A 14,976-nucleotide genomic window follows, 5' to 3' on the forward strand; every position below is an offset into this window, starting at 1 on the left:
CTCATGCTCAGCCCACTTCAATTTCACGCACATACCATGGAAGTAGAACTACTTCCATGCACATACGTTGTTTACGCGTATTTGTATTAATACTATTGTTATTCGATAATAAATATCCATAATCTTAGCTTTATTGTTCCATGATGCCCATGGTCCCGCATGTGTTCACACTTACTGATTTAGCAAGCATTTGTCGTATGTGACAAATAGTTTGAAAACTTCTGACTTGATTATCACGTTATTGTGTACGTTTACTACAAATACAATCCTGATATCTGACTGGGGGTGTAGACAGGGGGCGGGGGGGGGGGCTCAATTGAACAAGTATACAATAGACATGATTCCCTGATACCTGCATAATAAATCTATTTGCTTAGTTTCGTTGAGCATGCGCAAACTGTTATGTTATTTTCTTAGCAATGACATGACTGGCCGAGGGTAATTCCCGCAGAATTTCCCCGTAGTTAATAGTCTGGTATTTCAGTTTCGCCATATCGCACCACTGGTGTAGCTTGTTGGTCTGTCCTGCCTTCGTTCGAAAGTCCGTATCTCCAAACAGCAGTAATAATATCTTGCATTGAACGGTCACAGTCATGGAGAAAGAGGATAGTTCGTCGAAGCTCTATCGACAAGACAGCGGCGATTCACGGGAGAGTGGCCAGCCAAGAGAATCGAAAATTGCAGCTACAGGATTTTCAAAAACAGTGTACGTTATTCTTGTTGTGCAGACTTTCGTAGTCATTTTGGTGTATCCTGTTGTGATTGCTACTGTTACTCTCGTGTTTCAAGGTGAAATCGGTAAACTAGAAATGGCCATAGATCACATCCGGACACACCAACAACCACAACAGACGGACATGACCTCAGCTGAAAGTCAAGGACAACAAACTCAAAGGGCTTGTAATTGTCCTGTACAAACCTACCTTGGCAACGAGGACAACTCTAATTTGCTCCAATGCTGTGTAGCAGACTCACAAACAGTACGAATGGTAGGTGTTGTTTGTATATATGTATTCTGTGTTTCTCAAAAGATCAATAGTGACATTACCACTCTTTGTTATTATATAGACTTGTTTATGAGAACATTGGCCAACAACATGACCCTTGTTTGTCACAACACGAATCTTTGTTGTGCATGTTTCACTTTAATGAGCTGAAACTGGCCATGGATGTATTATCACCTAAATACATACATTGACAGGCCCTAGGCGGACTTCTACCTCGGAGTCCGTGGTATGGATATGCAAATATTCATTAATGTGTACTTTATTTGTTTCGCGGACAAGTGGTTGTTTTGTTTGTTTAACCATAGACCCTATGGTTTAACACATGCTTGTGAACGTGAGTGCATGTGTGTGGGTTTTTTTCGTTTGAGGTTCCTGTGTAAGAGATTAAAGACATGTACGTTCTTCACAGGACTGTTTCGGAATTGAAGTAGAAATGTAAACATACAGATATTTCGTGCTTTAATGTTCTTCATTTGTATTTGGAATGCATGATTCCTATGGCTACATCACCAATACTGCATGTACTGACTAAGTTTCGATTTTGTTCACAATTTCTGCCGATTTTAAAATTCACAGTATTTTATATAGTCTAGTGGGATACAAACACAGGTACACAGCCGTGTTAGTTCACATTGTACACATATAGACAACACACACGCCATTATAATCCACAGACAAGCAATCAAATACACGTGCATACAACAACAACAACAACAACAACAACAACAACAACAACAATTGGGGAGATTTGGTGTTTTATTTTTCATCAGTATACAATTTAGTTGGGACTGTTTTTAGCTTGCACCAAAGTGAAACAAAATGGAGTCGAGGAGAGGTTGTATTGTAAAAAACTCTGGATTTTAAGAAACATATGTCAGTAAGGCTTCAGGACTATACGGTATACCGTGATGCAATACGAGTATACCAATATCAACACCGGTGGTTCGGCGAAAACTCTATAACAATGACTTTAATTGGCATTTAGCCAGATTCGGAAGTTGTTTGTCGTGACTGAGGTACTTGTAGGTCAGATGAACAAAGCGGGTCAGATCAGAAATGAAGTCATCGCTATATATATGATGACGTCAACACCCGTTCAAAGTTGCTATATTTCTGTAAATACCTTAAACATTCTATATTGAGTCATAATTTTTTGTGACCTGGATTGTCGTTAAGCTATTTTTAGAGAAAAAAACAAAAACTCCCTAGACATATGATATGACGTGTCTTACGTATCAGCTGTCACCAGCTGAGCAATAGTTGATAACGTAAATTTACGAGTTGAAAAGTTTAATTCTATAAGATTCGACGGTTTTTGCGATCACACCCACTCTTTCTCTCCCTCCCTCCCCCTCCCCCTCTCCCTCTCTCTCTCTCTCTCTCTCTCTCTCTCTCTCTCTCTCTCTCTCTCTCTCTCTCTCTCTCTCTCTCTCTCTCTCTCTCTCTCTCTCTCTCTCTCTCTCTCTCTCTCTCTCTCTCTCTCTCTCTCTCTCTCTCTCTCTCTCTCTCTCTCTCTCTCTCCACATGCTGGAGGTAATCGTAGCACGGATAGCAAACCGGACTTAGCTGATGTCTTGCCTCACTATCAGCTATCGCCGTACCAGATCTAGAGCAATAGTTGATAGCGCCACGGTGTGACGGGTTAACAGGTCGCGTCGTATCTTTACAAAGTAGACGACAAAGTAAATATATGAATGGAACCCTAGTTTACCTGAACCTCAGACCACTCCTGAGACTGCACCCACCTCGTTACAGGATATCCACTCCCTGCAGGAGCGCTACTTTACAGTTATAGATAAGTAGGTTTGAAATTCGCCACCCCACTTTCATTTCCTTTTCTTGGTATTTATTACCTGTCTCTTTGCGTGGGATCTGGTCTCAGTTCACAAATGTAGCAAGTTATCTCATATCCGCCGGTACCATACCCGGGAATAATAACTTAATATAATAACCTATTTCCTTGTTACAGCTCATTAATGATGTATTAGAAAATGAACGACGGTCTACTTCCAGGAACAGAGAACGAAAGAGAGGTAAAGTTTCCTTCAAGGAGAATTAAGGTGTGGCTGGAATTATCACATATGCATTTCGGGGATTTTACAAAACACTACAATTGCGTGGCGGTCTTTTTTTACGTAACTTGCTTCTTTCCAAGAAAAGCAGTCGATATTTCCCATGTCAGGGTGTTTTAAGGTTATTGGTTTCGCTTCTAGTATGATATATACATGCAATCCAACGATCAATCTAAGGAAGATGAAGTCACAAAATCTTTCCTCCAAAACAACATATTTTCGATTATATTGTTTTGATTTGTGTATGACTGTGTCTGAGTGTTTTATATGTATTTCAGTCAGTCATCGTTCTTATATTTCACGAAGTCGTGCGCATCACAATTTATACTTTTACCTTATACTCTCAACGATAAATCAACAAAGGCAACATTTAATTTTAATTTTACAGGTTATAATGCAAACAATTTTAATCATTAATTGCCGGCAATCCTCACAGTCTGCATTACAAAGGTTAAAGGTAACACCATACAACTGACAACTAGGTGACGGTAAGACCATGCAGCCGATGTTTGGTCTGTTGATTTTATAGCGTCCAGATCTGATGTTGCTGTTAGCATTCCCGATCTTTCCCGGAAAGTTATGAGGGACTATATCAGTAATTGAAATAGAGTTCCAGTCTATGATATTAAGGAGGTAGAGCCACAGTCCTTCTTAACCCAACGATTTATGAACATAGAGCTGTGCCCCGGGAGACTGATAAATATCGACTGCTAATGAAACAATAAAAAATGTCTCTTTTTTTAGGAAAGAGGCGTAGCACAAAGCCACAAGCAATATATTATCATTATGTTGTAAAACCTGGATGCATTGATGACATTTCCAGTCCATTTTAAAAAGACAGTGGCTAAAGACTTCGTACCGAATTGCTATATTTTAGAACGATGTTGATGTAGCAAACCACTATCATTATTTTATTGGTGTAATTAACACAGTACATGTATTCAATACAGTTTCTACATTCCTAGACTCAACGTTAGGATAATTTGACATTTGTTGGTTAAATAGCTGTCAGAAAATAAGGCAAAATCCAATTCGTTTGGCTCACTTATGGAATAATTACCCAACTTCATGTATAAAGCAGTATACATCGAATCAAAGACTAGTCTGTAGTGCTTTACTACAAGAATCTTTTACCTACCCATATGGATACATTGTAAAACCAGCGCAAAATCTAATGAGAATAAAAACAATATTTCAAATATCATAATTTCAGATTATCTTAGAAAATTGTTCAAACGATATTTGTCTCTTGCTGCCATGTCGGTATACATATTAGCCGCGTTAGTAGCATAATTTGGTTGCTTACATGATGATATTTTTTTTCTTCCATTCTTTCATTTCCAGACAGGACAGGGTTGAATGTTGGTGAGGTAGAAAGGTTGGTTCAAGCCATGATAAAAAGGAATGATACACACGTACAGATACCAACGTCAACGTCTCTCGGCCGATCCATTATACCAGTTGCTATACACGTGACTGCTCCACCGACTGGTTTTCATAACTGTAAGTACAACTTATTAGAGAGTAATAAAGATTTTATCTTTAGAGATATATAAATATGAAATTTATATCACGTCTTGACAACTCGTGTCTACGTCATTAGTTCTGCGCTTCTCAAAATATGAATACAAAATGTTCCAAATTGCCGTTACCGTTCATGAATTATGCTTGACGACGATGGCGATGATGATGGCGATGATGATGATGATGATGATGATGATGATGATGATGATGATGATGATGATATATCACACTGTTGTCGTCATATTAGTGTAACGATAAAGTTTTAATCTTTTAATTGTTTTCATGTGCAATAGTTTGTTGATGAGGTATTTGTCGTTTTCAGCACCAGTTAGAGGAATCCATAACGACCGTGGAAAGTTTAAAGTTGGGCCATGGGAGTCGAACAATGGACAGTCATTCAGTATACACATTGATATCGATAAACACCATATGATAGTACCTAAGTCTGGTATCTACCATGTATATTCACAGGTAGGTGATAATCACATTGACTCTGAGAATTAAAACGCTGCAAAAGTCATTTTCATTTATTTACCCTCTATTGAGTCACTGTGCTCGTTTATCTGGCAAATACAAATAAATCATTGCAGACTTATCACACTCAGCAGATAACATTTTTGAATTACTTCCCCCCAGGGAAACATTTTTAGGTCATTCAGATCAAGAACTGTACGTTTTAAGAATAGCTTTTACCCAAGAGCAGTGTGCGTTCAGAATTTTACTGGAGCACTTCAATACATCGATTTCTACTTACTGTATCACATGTTTACTTAAACAGGCTTATTTCAGAGATGAGAGGGTTGAAGGGGAAAGAAGAAGTCTACAGGTCAACGAGTATCTGCACTTTACAGTTTTAGGTAAGATAAATCAATATTAATAATTTTATCATGAAAATTAATCCCAAAACTTAATAACACGTGTCCCACTCTCTGTTTAAAGGAGGGGTAATAATTATCTGAGTTTGATCGATGAAAAACAAAGCTTGATGATTTTGTTTCAACTCTTACACATGCCAGGATTTCAAATAAACAATGTTAGTATTATATGAACGTTTGGTTGTAATGGGAGAACATATTTTTACCATTTTAGCCACTTTGTATGGGGGTGTTATGGCACCGTGGTGTTTGTGTGTCTAAGTCTCTGTCTGTGTCATACATTTTCTCTAAAACTGCTGGTTAAATTCAAATGAAAGAGAGAGCAAACACATTTTAAGGGTCATGTGATAGAAAGTTCATTTTTTTTGCTGATATCAAATGCTTCTTAGGCTAATTTGCATTTATATCTTGCTCAAAGTTGTGAAAATTCAGACATAAATATAAGGTAATTAAGGTGTCAATGAAAAAATGGCTGATAATATATTAGTTTGAGCAATGCAAGTGAGAGTGAGTGGTTGATGATTGAGTAGATCATTGTAGTTCTAGGAGCTGTAAATAACAGTTTTCTTTCTTTTAAAACTTCAACAGATAGTACAATGTATGCTGTTCACCACACCGACTTGATGAAGAGTGGTCGAACTCAAGAAGGACAGAGTACATCCGGGTATTATTACAGCAGTTTCCATTCTGGTTTGTTCAGGTTGCGAGAAAATGATAAAATATATATGAAAGTGTACCTACCAAATCAAAATGTGAAATTAGACACTCACCAGGAGTCAACGTTTATGGGAATGTATCTAGTCAGTGGTGATGATGATGAGTGAAACTATCTCCCTTCATCAACTTTCGCTTTTGATCACATGTTTCAAATAATGCTGCAATCAGTAGCAGCCGTGTTGGATTTGTCACTGCTGCTAACAATTAAAACATAAGCAGATAATCTACAAGATACTCATAACTTATCAATAGGGATAGAATATAGTTGATATAACACTAAGTGCTGTGTATATGTACACCACGTAGTTGGGATACGGATGAATGCCGCCATATTGTTTACAAGTCATAGCAAGCAGCCAATCAGAAATCAAATATGGCTGTCACTGATGATGACAGCCATATTTGGTATCGATGTATGGGAGCTTGGGGATGATATCACATGAAATTTACGTAGTACAATACCTCCATTTCGGATTCCCTCTCAAATTGACATAAATTCTGCGGTCGATTTTTATCACTTTTACCTACGAATGTACACTAGACTGTTGACAGCTTAGGCAAGTCTTGGTTACCAAACTGTTGTCATTGGCGGCTACACCAGCCTAGGGACAATCTTGGATATTACAATACCAGTGATTGTTAGAAGATGGCTTTGTGGAGGGTCGGCCCACCACATGACCTCTGTAGTAAAATCATTCCATAGTAGCAACTCGTGCTAAGAGTATTTTATTTAATAAACTCCTAACAAACACAATTTTTAACCAAAAAGGTTTATACTATGATTTGTGTGAAATATATACAGAGTTGATGAAAATGAAAATTCAGAATCATTTTCGTTCAATCAGGAACTATCACAGATCTCGAGATCGGCCATATTGCTCCTACAATAGGCGGTTCTGTAATATCGATATCCCAGCCTCTCTCTAGGCAGGTGTAGTCCACAGCGACGAGAGTTTGGGTAACCAAGACTTATGCCAGGCTTATGTCTGTTTACGCTATTGAGATAGAAGGGTAGATATCATCATACAACCATTACACACCATGCACTACCACAGCTCTTTTTTAAAAGAGTGTGAAAATCACATAAAGTTTGATCAGATATTCAATCGTATACATTTCAAATTGTCATTTTCATAACAGCAGACAGTCTGAAAGTATATATAGTACTGCAAATGATTTACATTTTTTTAATGAGTCTATTTATAAAACGACTAATTAGCAGCCATTGCTTTCAAGTTAGGAAGTGATCTCAAAACTGTGTCTTTACACAAAGTAAATAGAATTATTACAGAATACTTATACTGTATTCACAACATGTCTGAGATCCACGTTAACAGCAAAGCATGAAGCTCGATTCAATTGATTCGTGATTAACGTTTTCACAAGGAATAATCATGTATTTACTTCAAGTGCCATATTCTAACTCTGCCAGTTTGCGTCATCCAATCGCATTGTTATGTAAATATCTCACATCCTTTATGATATTTACAAATTTATCGATATATTCGTTACTGTCACTTTATCATTCACATAATGTATGCCCAAAGCTTCCAAGAAGCAGTATGTACGTATTTCGCGCTCAAATAGCGCCCTCTATCATATTTTCACTGTGTTTATATCCAATGATTGTAAACCGTCCAACATTGATCACAAGTATTGTTATGCCCTGAAACATATCATTTAAAGTGTGGACAATTTTCATAGAAATTCGTTTAAACGTACAAATTATTCTTACCAAGTGATATTAATATTGGATTTCTTGTGGTATCTCAAAATTGACTGAAGATTGGAGCGGGAAAAGAAACCATAAACAATACTTTCACGTGAGATTCAACCATACATGATGTTGAAACGTTCACAGACATTATAGCAGCAATACATGTACATGGTACCTGTGAATGGGTGAAAATAAGTGACCACGCGATCTCTGCGGTTGAGTTATGTCCACGCGTTAAATAGATTATTGTCATTCAACAAGTTCGATATTCAAGCATGAGTTAACATTAACATTGACATTGTATTCAAATGCAAAACCGTTAATACCGTGTATACCTTTTCTATACATAGACATTCGAAATGCGTAAAACTGTCTAATTTTAGCTTATATAATTGCAATTAATGTAACTAGAAAGTGTACAGCTGTTATTTTTATATATTAAAAGCTTTGAAAAAGTATTATAAATATTGACACAATGTGTCCCGTTGTATTATTATACACATAAAGTCAATTTTATGTGCCTTGCTGGTTTTTAGGTTCATGTTACAAACTGTGCGTTGATCTAAAATGCCTCCGTTGCACGTTGGTAACCTTTGACCGAACCGCCCTGTCTATTGACGCATTGATTTCCTTTGCTTAAACCAGTCGTCACATGGCGTGGTTTAATTGTTCTGCGCCTCAAGCTGATTTTATCAACTTTTTATTTATCAAAAGTGAAAATGCTTAAATAATATCTTGATTGAACTATTCTATAATACTGTGAATGACGATGCATGTCTTCTATGTCATTACAATTGGTCCATAGTAAGGATTTCATATACGTATTATATATTACGTCATCGGATCGCCTTATGTTAAAGATATATCTCTAAAATACCTCAGACCACTATCTGTGAGTAAATACCAGGTTTGAATCAATTCCAAATAATGGTTATATACTCCTTCATTATTAATGACGAATGCTGCGACTACCTTAACAAAGGTTATATTTAAAATGGTATTAACTCAGCATGTGACCTTTTAACTCAATCTATCCACAGCGTGTCGAAACCGAAAGGATAGCCACAGGACAAATAATACACAGACACTGTACTCTGTCAGACCACTGCCATAGAAAGAGACTCGGTGCAATTATCTATCGTGTTTATACCAACACTTAATGTGAATTGTACATGACTAGTGATGATTTGGGATTGTCTTGTTCAAGTATAAAACGCATATAGAGTTGTTTTACGTAGTAAAAATCCAAATTAAATCTATCTAATTTCTCATCCATATGGCCACTCGAAGGAAAGAATGAAAGTAGTAAATGTTTTGTTCTTTTTACAATAAATTCAAAGTATACGTAATTCAATAGATGTGTGTTCTATAGTATTCATAGGTAACATCTATTGTTTGTCAGAGTATATACAATATGAGTACGTGGAATTTCCAAAGTTAAAAATAGCAATGAGTCATGTCTAGTTCTAAAACAAACAATAAAACAAACAATCCAACTTATAATGACGCCCATCTACAGATAAGAACAATAGTTCAGTGGCAACGAATGGTTAAAGTACACTATAGGCTTTGGTAATAAATAAGTCTTCACTATATCTATTGCTTGAAATAATCCAGACTAGACACTTCATGGGTGTGAATTGGCAAAGAGCTAAAAGGTTACGAGAAAAATACGACATGAAGGACCCCGTGAACGACCTTCGTAGGTGATTTGTATTGATGTAAAACAGATTCTTGTTTTAAAAAAAACTTTGTAGAACGTAAAACATGACTCAGTGTATATGGCTGGAGAAGATCTCAAATATACACAACACTACACTTTAGCCATGGAAATCTTCATATGTTATTTTAGTAATTTTTTAAGTATAAGAACTTTTGCCGAATATAAACTGTCAAGTTGTAAAGCAGTCAAAGTAGTTGCTTGTTTGTATATAAATTTGACATTGTGAATATCTTAAGGGGTTAGATGACAAATACAGGATATTATTTTACGGGGGGGTGGGTGGCGTTGAGCCATTTTATTTCTCATCCTACAAAATCCATTTTACTTTTAATGGATGTTTTGGACTCCTATATATAAAAATCAGAAATGGAAGAATATTTGCTATAGTAAATGGATAGCGCTATAATAAAGTGTCAACAAAAGAACTATTTTTTCACTACTACATACTGGCTTTGTATTCATAGCACTACACTCTACTACATACTGGCTTTGTATTCATAGCACTACACACTACTACATACTGGCTTTGTATTCATAGCACTACACACTACTCCGTACTGGCTTTGTATTCATAGCAGTACATACTACTACATACTGGCTTTGTATTCATAGCAGTACATACTACTACATACTGGCTTTGTATTCATAGCACTACATACTACTACATACTACATACATATATTTGTGGTTAGTTATTGTTTACACATGTGAGTTATTTAGCGAGATAAAGGACATGTGAAGTAAAGGTATGACTATTGAAACTATATGGTGAAGTGCAAACCGAAAGTTAGATCAGTTTGATTTCACGGGGTATTTCCAATGCTTATATGTCTGATGACGTCATGGATCGGACATGATGATGGTTGTACAGGTTGTGGTAGTAGTGATGGTGGTGGTGATGATGGTGGTGGTGGTGGTGATGATGATGGTGGTGGTAGTGATGATGGTGGTGGTAGTGGTGGTAGTAGTGGTGGTGATGGTAATGATGGTGGTGGTGGTGGTAGTGATGGTGGCGATGGTGGTGGTGGGGATGGTGGTGGTAGTGGTGATGGTGATGGTTGTGGTGGTGTTGGTGACGGTGGTGGTGGTGGTGGTGGCGACGGTGGTGGTGGTTGTAGTGGTAGTTGTGGTGGTAATGATGGAGGTGGTAGTGATGGTGGTGGTGGTGGTGAGGGTGGTGGTAGTGATGATGATGGTGGTGATGATGGTGGTGGGGATGGTGGTAGTGGTGATTGTGATGATGGTGGTTGTGGTGGTAGGGGTGTTGGTGGTGGTGGTGGTGGTGGTGGTGATGATGATGGTGTTGGTGGTGGTGATGTGTATATCCGCGTGCCCGAGTGCGTGGATATGCTTATGGCCTTTACCAATCCGAAATCGTCGTGATGGCAATCATTATCAACTAAGTCAGAAGTGACACTTAGTCTTAAAACAATGTAAAGTTGATCGCTATATACTACATGAAAATGGGTGTATATGTAGACATGTACTTTAATCTTTACTGTAAGGAGTGTAACAACAAAGTCATTCTAATCTTATCTTGGTATATTTATTTCCGTATCAAAACTAGATACATGTATAAACAAACAAAGACTGGCACCATACCCATCTACAAGGTACATTTCTTGATTTGTAGATGACGACATTCACCACACCATACGCCCTCATATGTAGAGTGTGGATTTAGAGTGTACTTCACTGGAAATAATGTACACATTTCATAAAGTCTTACCAAGAAGCATTGAAATGAAAGTGGCTAGATGTGTATGTACGTGTCTGTGTGTGTATCTGTTAGTCTGTCTGTGTTACCATTCCAGTTTCTCTTTACACTGCAGTATCGATACAAATGAAACTCATTATAAACACCTTCCTTATGAGAATAGCAAGAACTTATTAAGTTTTAGGACCTTCCAAAGAATATTCATGGAATTTGCATAAATAACGATTTTTTTGTAGTTAGACTATGTCTTATGAGTACGCTTCAAATCATAAAATTATAATTTACAATATACACTCTGTGGGAAAAGTGCTTCATAATTATTACACCTGTCACGGATCTGTATAAACAGCAGCACAGCGGCCCTTTTACTTCTTCAACTCCCTGGGTAGCATACATTCCATCGCAGCCTTTATAAGCGCACGGGATTAAAGCATTCACATTGCAACCTCTGTCCTACCAGACACCCAATTATACAGCTGGGTTGACTGAGGCACAATCGTGGTGCAAATCTTGCCGGCCACGCTCGCCATTCGCCCATCATTACATCCACGTCAAATGACATAACACTCCTTCAAAGCACAAGTGTTACCAAGCTTGTTTGCGTAGCTTTTAACTTGAAAGAGTCATTCGCAAAAACAATATTTTATTTATGCGATGCCTTAGAATGCTTGCTTCATATCTAACTGAGAAAAATGGAAATGAAAATACGAATTAAACCAAATCTAGTGTGGCTGTTACCGAGGTCTACGTGAACCAATTCAAAGTGAAGAGATTAGTTGATAGATCACCGGTATTTCAAAACACTTTGATGTAATTCTAGTTAATACTGAGTATTGCTTCACGGATCAATATACATCTTGCTAGAATTATTTTTTCATCATTTCCAGCAGGTAATAGGTTTACACGTTAATGACCATTCAACTCCACGTAAAGGACCTTACGCTTCAGTTCCACTTAAAATACTCGACCTCCCTCCCCCGTAAGAGGGTTACACCAGCGAACATTCATTTTCACTTAACCCCCCCCCCCCTAAAAGTTTAGTTCCAGCTAATGAAAACGTCATACGTATACACAGAAGTGAATTTACCCAACTATGTACTGGTTTACCGACTCGTAGCGACTTGACCCCTTCGATCGACCACTCGTATTTTCACTGGCTGAACGAAGACAAATGGGGGGGGGGGGATTATAAGTGTATTTGCTCACCTGTAGAAGACTTTAAGAGACACAAACTGAGTTTATACGTATTAGGCCTAAGTTTTGCTGAATATTCAAAAGGTACTTGCAGTATTCTACAGCTATTTACCAAGGCACATTTATCCATCACTTAAAATATAATTGATAACTCAAACCTGGTATTATTAAGAACTAATAAACGATCTGATGACGTCATTTTTATCCGTATGACAAATGTCGAGGAAATCCCAAATAATGTAATAAACTGTTCCAACAATAAAAGAAGACAATTGTAATGTCTTCGAAAGTATACATCAACATTAACATTATTCTAGAATAGTTTAAAATGATGTTTAGTTCTAAGTATTTTCACTTTAGTAAAAACCTTATATATTTAGCTAGTGACATTCAATTACCTGGTTTTACATCAACCCAATGGTAATTTAAGTTCAGCTTTTACTTTCGGTTTGTGATATATAAGCCTTTATTTCCAGGAAATTCCTCCACAGAACTGGAGTCTATAAATAGATACGGTTTGAAGGGTTTAAGTCCCCAGTAACCCAATATACACATCACATTGAGGCTAGTACTGTCTAGGTATACCCCGTCCTTACAAACGTTAGAGGGTAAGAAAGACGGTAGCCAACTTTTAACTGACGCGTTCAACCGATAGACGAATGTCGTTCTGTACGTGTGGAATGTTCTCGACAAACTGTGTCCAGTCCGTTCACAAGCTCGTCTATAACACAGACAATGACCAGTAAAGAAGACCGCCGCCATTACACGCCTGGCCTCTGCATTACAGTGTATGTAACAGTTCTATCTGTTATTACGTTGTTAGTCTTCCCCGTTGTCATAGCAATTGTCGCCGTCAGCATTCAAAGCAATATCTCAAAGCTCCAACTTTCGATTGAATACATCAAGTTGGAAAACAAAAGACAACCATCCATCTCGGTTACCATGGAAACGGGACCAGAGAGTGAAGATGACGAGGACGACGAAGCAACACGATGCATCTGTCAAAATCAACTGGGTTCTGGAGATTACGACTATGAAAAAACTCAAAGTGACGGTTTACTTCGATGTTGCAACACAAATGAAGAAAACTTGAGAAAGGTACAAATCATTACATGATGTTTTATTTTTTTTAATTGGGAGAAAATAACACTAATGTCATCATATTTTAAAGCCAACAGGTCAATGGAAAGATTATATTTCTGACACATGTATTTACAACTGGTTTGATATTAGTTAGGAGTAGATTGAAACGTCTTATTGGGATATTTGAACGTTACAAAATACAGAGCAAATGGGGTTTACCTCGGCGTTTCACTCATTGGCCATCTTTTTTACACGCATTTCAAATTCAAAATAAACAATCACAGAGATGCCGAGGAAAGTGGGGATGCAGAAGCAGCCAAGTATTACTAAAAATTGAAGTTCTTAACATCACTAAGTACATACATGTGAAATCATTTCAACAGAATCTTGTTTCTAATGAATTGTAAACTATAAGTAATGTTTATCTTTTCAATGTGTTTATGCCAAGGATCCTGCTGTGTGTAGTAGTGGTAGTGTTAATCTTTAAATAATGTAATAAAACAACGGCCCATGAGTGAATCATCATGGTAACCCAGTTTACCCTGTATGTTATATTGAGTTGTTGACTCACTCATACAGGGGTATCTAGATATCGTACGACCCAGAGTATAAGATTACAAACTAGATTAGGGAACATACGTTATTATCCCCTTCCCCCCGCCAACACCATCATTTATGTTCATTCCCATATCCAAAGAATTTTTAACATCTAAATTTATAAAAGTCAGTTAATGTTATAGTTACACACCACAAAACAACAAATATATTTCTTTCGTTTCATTTACCTGTAATCTCACATTTTTCTTTCGTTTTAATTACTGGGAAACCCCTGTACTCTGTAAGGTACGCTGTGTCATAGCACCCTCAGGTATTGACCAATCGATATCTCTTTCGAAATTGACATCTGGGTACTACTAATCAAATATAGTTCTGTCATAAAAGTTGTTGAAATGAAAATGACGTCAGACCTTTAGGCTAATCTATGGCCATGTTACGTCACTGAAAGGTACATATTATTAGTTTATTACCGCCAAGTCTGATATCTTACCAAATACAAACAATTGACAATAATCACTATGGCAATAATCACTATGACTATAATTATGCTCGTTACTAGTACAGAGGCTGAAACTGTTTGGTTTACTTGATTAATTAATCTGCATATATTGACCTCTGTTTGAACTTTTAATCCCCAGATGGCACCTGTTCACAAACGTATACATAATAACCGAAAAGATCGGGATCTTTTTTTAGGGCGAAGCGACACGACGTATCTCGGAAAATCTCGGAAAGCAGAAACCCATCGTCATATTCAAAACTTTTTTTTTCTGAAATGATAGTGACACT

General features: G+C 37.2%; 2 protein-coding genes across 3 annotated transcripts in view; both read left to right on the forward strand.

The window, feature by feature from the left end:
- The first annotated feature begins 429 nt into the window (after positions 1–429).
- Positions 430–9,880, forward strand: LOC144447982 (uncharacterized). Its single transcript, XM_078138115.1, has 6 exons — positions 430–989; positions 2,977–3,040; positions 4,424–4,582; positions 4,926–5,074; positions 5,382–5,460; positions 6,067–9,880. The coding sequence occupies exons 1-6, from the start codon at positions 594–596 to the stop codon at positions 6,300–6,302; spliced, it is 1,083 nt and encodes a 360-aa protein (XP_077994241.1). The 5' UTR covers positions 430–593; the 3' UTR covers positions 6,303–9,880.
- A 3,220-nt stretch (positions 9,881–13,100) lies between these two features.
- The window catches only part of LOC144448310 (tumor necrosis factor ligand superfamily member 10-like), a 10,079-nt gene continuing 8,203 nt past the window's right edge, over positions 13,101–14,976 (forward strand). For both annotated transcript variants that reach the window (XM_078138496.1, XM_078138497.1), the window contains exon 1: positions 13,101–13,644. In XM_078138496.1, the coding sequence (XP_077994622.1) occupies positions 13,282–13,644 (363 nt within the window). In that variant the 5' untranslated portion in view covers positions 13,101–13,281. The remainder of the gene's footprint in view (positions 13,645–14,976) is intronic.

This window comes from Glandiceps talaboti, chromosome 17 (assembly GCF_964340395.1).
Source record: "Glandiceps talaboti chromosome 17, keGlaTala1.1, whole genome shotgun sequence".
In the NCBI taxonomy this organism is placed as follows: domain Eukaryota; kingdom Metazoa; phylum Hemichordata; class Enteropneusta; family Spengelidae; genus Glandiceps; species Glandiceps talaboti.